General features: G+C 39.1%; 1 protein-coding gene across 1 annotated transcript; it reads left to right on the plus strand.

The window, feature by feature from the left end:
- The first annotated feature begins 1,967 nt into the window (after nt 1–1,967).
- LOC109480321 (low affinity immunoglobulin epsilon Fc receptor-like) lies at nt 1,968–3,979 on the plus strand. The gene is made up of 3 exons (XM_019782515.1): nt 1,968–2,196; nt 2,291–2,381; nt 2,815–3,979. Exons 1-3 carry the CDS (start codon nt 2,035–2,037, stop codon nt 3,312–3,314), a joined length of 753 nt encoding a protein of 250 aa, XP_019638074.1. The 5' UTR covers nt 1,968–2,034; the 3' UTR covers nt 3,315–3,979.
- Nucleotides 3,980–12,347: the final 8,368 nt, after the last annotated feature.

A 12,347-nucleotide genomic window follows, 5' to 3' on the forward strand; every position in this document is an offset into this window, starting at 1 on the left:
CTTAAACTAGATATGAGTACAAGGAACTCTTTCAGAAATGACAACAAATAGCAGGAAGGGCTAGTTTCAACAATCATATAATCATGATTTTTAGAAAATAAACTATAAATTCAGAGGACCACAGAGATGCCCTATCCGTACACTTTTGTTGTCATTTTTTATCAGGGGTCTGCATGGAAGGTCCCGATCTCGCTTTGCGCTAAATCCCGGAAAGCAGTGGCCACGATTTACTTTTGACAGTTAAGAGTTGTACGACTTCAAATTATGCAAAAATTCTAAGAACGCTTACACGTAGATTACATTTAACGCACGACTTCAAATTATGCAAACTTCTGCAAAGCAATGACATGCTTAATTCATACAAGCTCGACGCTTTAACCATACAGCACAAAGGACGTGTAATATTTTAACATTACATCAGAACGACCCGGCGACACTAAAATGGCTGATTACGCACTGCGGCATGCAGACCTCTGTTTCGAAAGAATTCTACAAGTAAAAGCCAACTCACAGTCAAGTCCGATGTTCTCTTCTCTTGTAGATAGGTGACAGGTCCCTCAGTAACAGGAATATCCTCCAGGAATATGGGGGAACACAGGATAGCTGACAGTATTCCGAGAGCCTATGGTGAAAACGAAAACTCATTTAGAAAAATTACATGCCAAATTTACATACACCAATAGTATTCAAATTCCTGTCATTGGACAACTTGAAGATACATTGTACATTTTAACAATATTCACAATGGTTCTAAAATCTGCTTTGGGTTGGGTTGGGGCAAGAAAACAAGTTGTTTCCAGTGAGGAAAAAAGAAGAACAACCAAAAGTGCTAACATAAAATGCCATGACCAAATGACAATCTCATCAAAATACATCTGAGGTAAGATACCAAATGGAAACAAGCCTATTATTCAAGGTAAGGCCACACTGACAGGCGTGGGCAAAAAAAAAATTCCGGACAAAAATAAAAATGCTACTAAACCATAGGAATACAAAGCTGGTATTGTTAATTTGCGGCAGTATATAGCGACATTAATGACAAGCAGGCACATGCTGGCTTCTTGCGGAATTCATGAATTGGCACTGTACGTATGTACTGTTCTGTTCTCGAGTCGTGGTGTTTCAGTAGCTTTGGTGCCATCCTCCAGTATCGTTGCTAACTACCTATGATAGACTACCCAGGCCTAGAGCCAGGCCAGAGCCTCGGAGGACGTGATCTTTTTTTTTTTAGAACAGGCAAAAATCAATGCGCGCACGGATGTCATCCATACAATTAAGTCGGTGTGGCCTAACATTAAAATTATCAATGCTCTAAAACAATGATTGTAAAGCATCCATCCTCAGAATGAGTCTAGGTTTAACAGTCTTTTTGGTGACTATAGCAGCTTGCCTTTTTGGCAAAGATAGTCTTAGAGAAAGAGAGAGACATTGGATCACCCCTTCTCTACTCAGTGAGTGCGTTGGGTTCTTTTACATTTGTAGAAGTTTAATGCCTGAGGGAACACATGGAGATTAAATCCATCCAAAGCAAAAACTTATCAGTCTGTATGTGAACTTCAGCATATCAGATTAACTGGAACAATCAATACTAGTGAAGACATATTCACCTCTCTGTGACCTACAAAGGTAACAAAAGCTGCTAAGTGTCCAAGGTGTGATGTACAAGGTATTCAGGTGACAGTGTGTGTTAGTTCAGAACAACTATCACAAGTATGTTATAGGCATGTTGTAGAAGTAAAGGGAAACAACCCCCCCCCCACGCAACCAAATAATGTTTAACTTAATACATTGAGTTTCAGAAGGTCTTTATTGACCTTCTCTTGACACCCTTGCTTCAACCATGAGATGCAAAAAAAACGTTAACAAAAACCACCAGTCTTAAGTTTCCAGGCTTTTATGGTAGATGGTATAGACTTTGAACTACGTTGGTAATGTCAACAACAAGTGTATTAGGTATCAATCCCTGGAGAGACAGCAGTGGCGCAGTTAGAAAAGTTGCTGAAAAATTTTAAGTTTGTCCATGGAAAAGGAACCATGAGCACGAAAATGGTGCTTATGATCTTGGCACTTCTGGTGCCTATGCTGCAGGCTTCAGGGCAAGTGATTGATGGAAAGTCTGGGAACGGCCCTGTCAACATTAACATCAACCTGCCTGGGCACAACATGGGAGGAGGAGACACGTCATGTGCCAGTCAGGTAAGTGTAAGTCTGTTCCAAGTCCCTACACTGACCTTGAAGAGTTTAAATCTAGATTGAAAATTCTCTTTGAAAACAATTTTTATCATTTCAGGAGGCTCTTATTGCTGAGTTAAAGAAGCATAACGCTGACTTACAGAGGCAGCTCAGGAATGTGACCACAGAACTCTGGCTCCATAAGAAAGGTCAGTTTTGCAATATAATTATATCATACATGTACAATATAAATTAACTGAAAAACAGCTAAATGTAGATGTAAAGAATAACTGTATTGTTGCAAACTATGCAGTTTGCTTGCAAGTTTCTAAAATCATAGCTGAAAGTGTGCTGTACAACATCGTGTAGACTTGTACATTAATTTTATTTTTCTTGCAGGAGTGGGGGCGTGGACTTGCATGTATTCTGGCAATGATAGATGGAGAAAGGAGCTTTTCTGAGAGTTTTAAATTCATAGTTGAAACAATATTAAAGTGGTAAAACAATGCAACTGTCAGTGTATTCACAGTGCCTCTGAAAAGAAAATCTCTCAGACCAGGTACTAGAATTTCAAGATTTATAGTTACTGTTAGTAGTTATGTACATGTAGCATGAAGTATTTTCTTATCCTCTACCTTACAGCTTGCATCAGCAAGTCTGCAAGTGGCGTCTTGAGCGTCTCAAGTGGCGTCTTCACCAGTGTCTTGTCATGTCCCAGAGGCTATTATGTACAGTTCCAGAACAGGTGCTTCAAATTCTCCTCTGAATTTAAGAACTACACTGATGCCAAGTCTGTTTGTGAAGCCGATGATGGGCACCTGGTTATGCCTAAAGACAAGGCAACAAACGACTTCCTGGTCGAACAATTTCAGATTCAGAACCCTGTCTTATGGAAATTCCAGGTGGTCATCTGGATTGGTTTGACAGACCAGGTACAGCACGGAGTCTTGATGTGGGAGGATGGGACGCCGCTTGCAGGCTGGTCAAACTGGCATAATCGCCAACCTTCACATATGTTTAACCCCGGCGTGGACTGTACTGTATTGTCTGTTAACATTTACCACGTAGGCAAGTGGACTGCTGCTTCTTGCAACATTAAGGCTAACTATGTGTGTGAAGTGAGTGCAACTATTTCCCCCTAGGCAAGTACAAAAACACAAGCTATGGCCTTGACAGCTAACTTTGAAGTTAATAAAAAAAAACAATGTTCAAAATATGTGTGATAAAACTAAATTGGGTAGAATTAGTCGTCTTGACGTGAGGGTAAGTTTGAAGACATGTGTTTTTGTGATAAGTGTGTTTGTAAGAATGTATTAACCAGTAAACCATCTCAAGGCATAATACATGTAATTATATTTTTTACAATCTAGAGGATATGGGTGTGGAAGTAAAACTGTGTGAGTCCCATGAAGGGGAAGCTTAGTGTGTTAAACATTTGTACATACATGTACAATGTTAAAGGATACAACAATCTTATCGAGAAGAAAATGATGGCCTGGTATGTTTGGCTGAGAAAGCAAGTTGAGCAATGCTCCATAGCAATACCAATAATAAAAAAAGCATGAAGTTTTTCCCCAACTATAACTACAAATGTATGAAATATATACATGTAACTAGAACTTAAGGTAGAAAGTTGTAAAATTGTCCACTATATGCCTTTCCACTCAACGAAGAAGTAAATTCATAGACAAGAGGCAAAACAAGCTGCTAGCATCCTGATGTTGTTTTATTTTTGACAAGACAATCATCAATGTACTAAAGGACTGCCTCAGAATAAGAGGAAAGTTTTAGCATTGGCTTAAAGTGTTGTACAATAGTTAATATTATAGCTTTTATACAATCTCATAGACTTTTATGTTTTAACTTAATACTGATGTTGTCCTCCTTTGTTTTACTATATGTAAACTTGTAAAAATAAAATGCTGGGGCCCTTGCTCCTACGTGTTGGGAAATGTGCCAAACCAGCACACGATTTATGCATGTTTACCCGTAAAAAGGTAGTCTAATTCGAACTAAAGCCATAAAATTAGTTTAGGCCAACAAATAGTGGTACATAATTTGTATGGGTGGCGGTGGGTGGGTTAGCTCCCCGGAACACGTGGACAAAATCGGCAACACAAATTATTTTTTATTAGGCGCATGAGAATGTTTTACGAAACTTTCTGGGAACAGTGGTCGTTTCTTCGACCTACTACACGTTAGAGTAGAATAGACAGACGTCAAATACCAAGTAAAATTTGCACATTTTCAAAGACGTGGCTGACAGTGACACAGAAATATTTTCAACACGTGCGGAGGCCAGAACACTTTCCTTTCAGTATTCTACACAAAAACGTCAAATTTGCACTAAATATCGGACCAAGCAGGACACAGACGTACAAACAACAAAGTTAAATCGTCCTCACCTCCAGAACTTGGCGTTGCATGGCGCAAAGCACGAATTTTCCGGGAGTTATTTCTTCTCTGCGATGCCTAGTCGCCATCTTGTCTTCTTCTTCTTCGGAAATGGCGGGTCCACGGCGCGATGCACTGTGGGTAAAAAAAGCACGTGCACCAACCAGCTGATCTAGTAATTTAAAGACCCATTTTGGCGCCAAAATTGTGAGTATTCTCCTGACCAAATTTTGGCAATCGCCAATCGGATAAAGCAAATTTAACTTAAAGTGTAATGGCCCAAACATTCCCCAACAATGTCCTGACCTCAAATACACTGTTAGAGGCTCCTTCAACCAATTTTCTACTGCTTTTTTTTTTCTGTTACAAAAGATGAACTTAAAATAAGGTCCATTCTTGGCAACTTGATTTTAAAACCTTTCATGCCCAAAATTTGGTCGAGAGCATGTAATATTTCACCATCCAGGCAATTCATAAAGCTGCTTGGAACATAGAACGCTAACAAGCTACAATTTGTTATGCAAAACTATGAATGCTTTGCAAATTGAGAAAAATGACTATTTCATAGATAGGACTGTTCCGTAAGAAATTTTAGATGTTACATGCTAAAATGGGCTATGAAGTATGAACCAAATGTTAGAAACATGTCGTGGAATGTGAAAATGCTGAAGGATCATGTTTTCAGCACCAAGGACAGACACAATCTTCAAAATAAATAAAGAAATGAACCTCAATTTATAGCTCAAGCTGATATGAAATTGCCCAATTTTGCATGGGAAGATGGAGTGAAATATGCTGCACTTTAGCTTGCTCACAAATGTAGTGTTTGTATATCATTTGCAATATGTTGTATGCGTAAACAATCTTCAAATAATGTTCCCTGTATAATGATCATAAGGCCACAGCATGTAAATTTTATGGATGACATCCTCCGCAGACTCCAAATCTAATGCGAGCAGGCGAAAAAAACAAGGTTCCTGCATTTGAAAATTATAACTCAATCATTGTACAAATGGTTTTGATTCAGTGGGAACATCACATATACACAGCCAGCATCACATATCACTGCATCAAAGTAAGAAACAAAACATTAAATCAGAGCCTTTTCTTGTCTCCTCTCTTCATAGTTATCTGCTATCCACCTTCCGGCATGGCAGACATCTTTGCCCACTTTCGGCATGGTGACCACTGTCAGAAGGCAACAAAATTTCTTGTTTTCTTTTTCCAAAATCAGGCTAAAATTAATGCGCGCGCTGATGTCATCCATAAAAATTACTTGCTGTGGCCTTATGATCATAAGGGCTTATGTATGGATCTAGTGGTGGGCAATTGTGATTGGTCCAGCATAGTGATTGGACCAGAGATTACCCTTATATGGTTACAGACTTGTGAATAAATACACACTGTTTCATCACCATGCTATCAACTTAATCTGCAGATTAGTCTACACCAGACCTGCGAGCTGGTAAGTCGTTGTTTCTCCTGACTTCAGCAGTTGAACTGGAAACAGCGGAATTCTGACAGTTTAGAGAGCCAACAGCAGTAACTAAGGACTGATCTTACCAACAGTAAGTGCCAAGTCATAGACATTTTGGTACAACATGTCTTATAGCTTGTGTCAGTTTCCTGCTAATATTTTGTTACCTCAGACATTTTGAAATTTGTATTTTGGGCCCTCTCAGTCAGCAAAGAAAACAAAAAAAAACTTTTGTTGTTTAAGGACTGTCTGGAGGATTTTATGTATGATTTTTGACAAACTTGAAGCATGGTACAAAACCATGAACACAAGTGCCTTGAGAGTGTGCTAAATTAATTATTTCGAATGTTCAGCTTATGCTTCATTGAGTTTTCAATTAATTAGTCTAGCTCACTGGGCCGGGAGAAGGATAGGGTGCATAATAGAAGAAGATGAAGGTCTCCCGTGCTCTTATGCCGAGCGTAGGGTGGTGCCCATCTCCATTTCGTAGCCCTTGGGCGACACACAGTTGTGCAAGGCACTACAGCAAGGGGCTAGCACACTGGTAGTGTTGTGTGTTTGACCTTCCCACACTCTTTCTCATATGTGCTGAATGCAGAGAAAGAAGTGTGTATCATTTTTAAAGTCTTTGGTATGACCAAACCGGGGTTTGAACTCACGACCTCCCGGTTACAAAGCGAGCACTCTACCTATTGCACCGGTGCTGGGTGCTTAATAACAACAAGGAATTAGAGATTTAAGACTTCTGGTATAAGTGTTTTGGATTTTCTTGCGTATACTGGAACTGTGGAGGGGATTGTATGATGTAAACCCTAAATGCAACCATTGTTTCTTGTACATGAAGTCAGCTAGCATGTGTTTTAAATGCACAAGCTCTTGGCTGTGGGTTAATGACCCCCACCTCTGGGGGCATCAACCTTTGGGGCGGGCGGCCGCAACAAACGCAATTTAGTCATGCTACAGGTCATCCACCCAACACAATACTTCTGAACCCAGAAGGAAAAATGTAGGAGCGCCTGCATGGGGGGGTTAGTTATTACGAATTACGCGAAATTTTTGCAGCCGATTACAAATTACGGTAAAGTTTCAGAGCTGATTATGACTTTACACTTTGCGGCTAATGTTCTATTACGAATTACGTTGATTTTTGGGGAGGCTGCCTACGGATTACCGAGACTAAAAAACCTTATTACGCCTTACAAAAAAAGGCAAGCAGGCCCCCATGTAGTTTATCGGGACTTCAATTAAAGTTGTTTGTCTTTTGAAGAGAGATTACTCCAGCTTTGAACTGCAGTGATTGTTTTCACCATTATGGGGTTCTTTTGATCCATGGTGATATAAACCAATGTGTTGGCTAAGCTGCCTCCATAACTGCTGCAGCAGTGATTATTTGTTTGCCATCACATTTTCATTTCATTTTTTTATGGCCATGTTGATTTCATTATATGGATGACATCCTCTGGGAACCCTAAAAGTAATGCGAGCGTGCAAATAAAAAGAAAAGTTTGGCAAAAAAAAACTTGCTTTCATTATAAAATCTAAGTGGTTTTGAAGGTTGAACAAATGACACAAAGTATGGTTTGGCAAATAATGTATTCAAATTCATTTCTTTACATTTTTGTCTTTTTCGTTTTATTTTGGCATTGTACAACTTTGGCATCATTTTCCAATGTAATTTTTTTTTTCAACTTACGGTATATACATTTTGTATTTTCTCATTTTGCAACTGTTTTGTATGATTTAACGTTACAGTGTGGTTAAAAACTTTTTTTTTTTGGAAACGACCAAAAATTCATGCGCACGCGGATGTCATCCATATAATCAAATCAACATGGCCTTACATGTACTGGTAGTTCACACCCAGGCACTTCTGATCCATTTTGATGTCTCAGAAATATAGATGAAGTAGGATCTCTCTCTCTCTCTCTCTCTATCTCCTCTCTCTCTCTTCAGATCCAATTTTGACATCTCTTTGCTTGACACACTTTAGAACTTCTTCAGACTGATCAGGCCTAGCCTGTCCTTGTGCTTCTTTTGAAGAAAGCTAGGTGGCGCTGGGGCATTGCTTTCTCCCCCTTGTCCACTGGAGGATACTGTTTGACAGTATCAGCAGGAACATTTAGACTTCTGACTGTATCTCAGCAACCAGTTGGTGATCCCTGTCTGTAACACAGGCAGAAGAAAACTTGTCAAACAACATCAAATAGAGTAAGACAAGAGAAAACATGTACATGTATCTCAATTTCAGTGTAGACTTTCACCTCACAGAGATGAGTTTGTACCTAAAATTCTGTATTCTATTACAGCACATGCAACAATAAAAATAGATTCATTCCATATTTGCATTAGAACATGTTGTGTTTCAGTCCTGAAAAACTTAGGGTCAGTAGATAGGGATTATCTTTTTTTCTTTTTTCTTTGACTTTAGTGATACCTATATAGGGGTCCAGTTTATACAATACAGTTTAACAAAGTAAAAGTTGCATGAGCATACTTTTATTTTCATTGACTGTCAATGTTAGAAAGCAATCGTACAATGTTTTATCACTCAGGTGTCAGATCATGGAGCTAGAAAAGGTTGATCAGCTCGAAAAATTGTCCCTTCCAGGGATCCACCCCCCAAAAAAGTCCAGGGTCAGCAGGTTTTTCTAGTGTAGGTCGAGAAACAGGAAACACATTTTTTTCCTAGGCCTCCGCATGGACAATCAGGACAACCAATCCGACCCTGATGCTATCACAAGAGAAGATGACACTGATGACACCGGCCAAGAGCCTACAGATACCACCACCGGTGATCCTGCCTATCCGGTACATGCCATCCTGGTCACTGTCATTGCTTCGGCAGTTTGCCTTGTTCGGTTGGTCATCATCATAGGAATTCTGGTAGCAATGTTCCACCATGGCGGGCACACAGACATGCAAATGGTAAAGAAATGTTGTTAAAACCTGGTAAATGCATACTAAATTTGCAGCAATTAAATTTGGGGGCATGCTTTCAGTTTCAGGTGAAAATGAAGAGTCCATCTGTCAGATACAATGTAACACAATCATGTTAAGGCCACACCAATTTAATTTGTTGTTTCTCGGATTTTTTTCGGAAACAAATATGAAGCGACAGGGGAAAAAAAACAGGCCAAGGTACCCCATGATAGCTGGAAATATTACAATATGAGCCATGAAGTGAACATACCAGGCTGGTTTATAATTAAAAACAATAGATTTTGAACTTTAATGAAACAAAATTGCATTGTTACATTGAAAAACTTTAAGAAGTAGGAAGAAAAGGACTTTCTTCAACCATTGGGGCCAAAATATGTCTTTCATTGAGCATTTTGCAGTTAATTTAGAACCAAAAAAAAATTTTTTTTTTGCAAATAAAAAAAAAGGCGATCCAAGAAGCAACAAATTAAATTGGCGTGGCCTAAGCAGTGGCCAGGTGTATACTATCAGTATTAGCTATCCTGAGAAAATGGGTGCTTATTGGTTTTGTTATTCACAATCATAGAAGTTAAGTCTAGAAGTACATGTAAGCAATTTAAAGTGCAATCTCATCAAAATTGTAAGAAATGTTTTATTTAATGTTACATAGTACAAATGTTTGTATATGTGACATAGTTACATATTTTCTCTTACTGTTTTTCTACTCCAGTCAAGCTCTGCTCAAGTCTCCGGAAACTGGAGTACAGAACTGGATGTCACCACTTCTGCTGGGTTCCCAAGTACCAACCCACCCATCCTTGAAAGCACTGATGGTATGTTTGTAACCAACTTATATTTTTGTGTAAAATCAGGACAAATAGTTTGAAACTTACAAATGGGTTAAATTTGTAGAAGAAAATAAGCTGTTGAATGATATAAGGTACAAGAATAACAGAATAACTATAATAATATTGTATGATCAACAAACTTCAAGTTTGTCAATTTTTGTCAAACAAAAGTTTAAAAAAGTAACTACAATTCTCCTCTGAAATAAATAAAAGATTGACTAATTTTTTGAACTGTACTCAAAATTTCAAGAATACATGGACTATACAATCTAAAAATTGTTTGTTTGTTTACAATCTAAAGATGAAGAAAGAAACAAACATTACTCATATTAGGTATAATTAATAATGATGTCAGATGCTAGTCTAGTGAGTGATTTGGTGAAGGGTCATTTACAACAAACATTTCTGAATCGTATGATATTGTATTTTGTTTCTAAGCACTTCCTTAGGCCACACTGACTTAATTTTATGGATGACATTGCTTTGATTTTCGCCGGTTTAAAAAAAAAAGATCACATCCACCGAGGCTCTGTCCTGGCTCCAGGCCTGGGTAGTCCATGGTAGTTAGCGACAATACGGAGCCGGACACCCAGGCTACTGAAGCTCCACAACTCAAGAACTCGTAATACATAATACGTACAGTGCCAAGTCATAAATTCCGCAAACAAGCCAGCATTTGCCAGCTTGTCGTATACATCGCTAAGTACTGCCACAAATTCACAAGTTTTGTATTCCTGTGGTTTAGTAGCATTTCTATTTTGGCCGGATTTTTTTTCTATTCGCCCGCGCGCACTAGTTTCGGGGTCTTCGGAGGATGTCATCCATAAAATTAAGTCGGGGTGGCCTTACGTATTCTGTAAAACTCTAAAAGTCGTACACGTGCCATTTCTTCTTCAGGAATCACATTTGGAGGTTTCGGAAAAGAACCTGGCGAGTTCAACTCTCCATTTGCAATTGGTCTGGCCGTGTCCACCGATGACCAGATCTTTGTGACGGACGAGCATAACCGCCGAATCCAAGTGTTCAACATGAACGGCACTTTCCTTCGCAAATTCCCCACCAGAAAATTGCGACCACGTGACATCGCCATGGACCGTAGCGGCGCCCTGTGGGTGCTCTTCAGTAGAAATAAGGACAAAGGAGATGCTGTTGTTAAGTACAGTAATGAAGGCCTAGTCAGTGATAGAGTTAAATCACTAAAGCCTGGATTAATGGCCTTTGGGATTGCGCTGGACACATTATCTGACAACGTTATCGTTATAATGACCACTGGAGCAGAGGTGTTTGGGCGTGACGGGTCCATAGTGCGTACATTTGGGCAAGAACTGGGCACCCCACTGGGAGTTGTGGTAGACAATGATGGTAATATTTACATCACCGATGCATCCACGAAGGCCAACTTTGTCTTCAAGTATGACAAGAATGGAGAGTTCCTTGTGAAATTTGGTGGTACAGGTAGTGGGCCGGGGAATCTAAAGTCTCCAATGGGCATCTGTGTGGATAGTTTGGGCCATCTGATCGTAGCTGACAGTGGTAACGGTCGGGTAGAGATGTTCACACGCGACGGAGAGCATATCCGCACCGTCGCTAATGTAGAAAAACCATCGCATGTGGCTACAGGTGGGGAGGGGCAACTTGTGGTGACTTCACGAAATCACACTGTCACCATCTTCCCAAAATACGACCTGTACTTCTAAATCACTTGAAGGTTGCAGGTTCAAATTCCAGTACAGTTCTGGACCTTAGTTTTTACAGCACTTATACTATATAGGGATTTGAGTCCTTTTCGAGTATATCAGAGCAATAACAGGTCTGATACACTGAGTTACAGACATCACACACTCTTTTTATCAAAGCTTGTTGTTTGTTTGCTTTTTTATGTTTACCAAAGGAAAACATATTTTTTTGCACAGTTTCTTCTTCTTCCTCTTAGTTCTTCTGCTCAGTGACCTCTGAGCTGACCAATGACCTGATTTGTTGAGGTCTGTCACCATGGTAACTGGTGTTGGGTTACATAATGTTGCAATTTCATGGTCTGCTCTGGACTTAGACTCCTGTCATCATATACTAGACAGGTACACTGTAATATGTGAATGTGTTTGAGTAAGAATTGAACTGCAGACTGTATCCAAAGGTAAACATTATGCATTTCCTTTGCAAGTGTTACTTCTATTTTATTTCACATCACCCATTGGTGCAACATATCTGTTCCTTACGTTTAGAAATTAGTAGTAGTACATGTACATGTACAAGACAACTGATATTCAGTTTGTTAACTGCCACATCCTTCAGTACATGTATGACAAGACAAGAATGAAGCAAAAAATGTTCAGATTACACTCCAAAGAATTTAAATACAAAATGATACATAAAAATTATATCAATGTGAATGTACAATGTATGTATAATACAATTATTATAATGCAATAGCTTGACTATTTTGAGTGATTCAGTATATTGATTGATGAGAACATGATCATTACTTTATTCATCAGCAACAGTAGTACCTTTCTCAAGGATGTTATTCTTCTTAAAGT

The sequence above is a fragment of the Branchiostoma belcheri genome, unplaced genomic scaffold, assembly GCF_001625305.1.
Source record: "Branchiostoma belcheri isolate BF01 breed outbred unplaced genomic scaffold, Haploidv18h27 scaffold108, whole genome shotgun sequence".
In the NCBI taxonomy this organism is placed as follows: Eukaryota; Metazoa; Chordata; class Leptocardii; order Amphioxiformes; family Branchiostomatidae; genus Branchiostoma; species Branchiostoma belcheri.

Excerpts from the sequence above, each read along its gene's own strand:
- LOC109480321 (XM_019782515.1), top strand. The coding sequence starts at position 2,035 with ATGAGCACGAAAATGGTGCTTATGATCTTGGCACTTCTGGTGCCTATG. Across the intron at positions 2,197-2,290 it reads ACACGTCATGTGCCAGTCAG|GAGGCTCTTATTGCTGAGTT; the intron begins GTAAGTGTAAGT and ends TTATCATTTCAG. Across the intron at positions 2,382-2,814 it reads ACTCTGGCTCCATAAGAAAG|CTTGCATCAGCAAGTCTGCA; the intron begins GTCAGTTTTGCA and ends TCTACCTTACAG.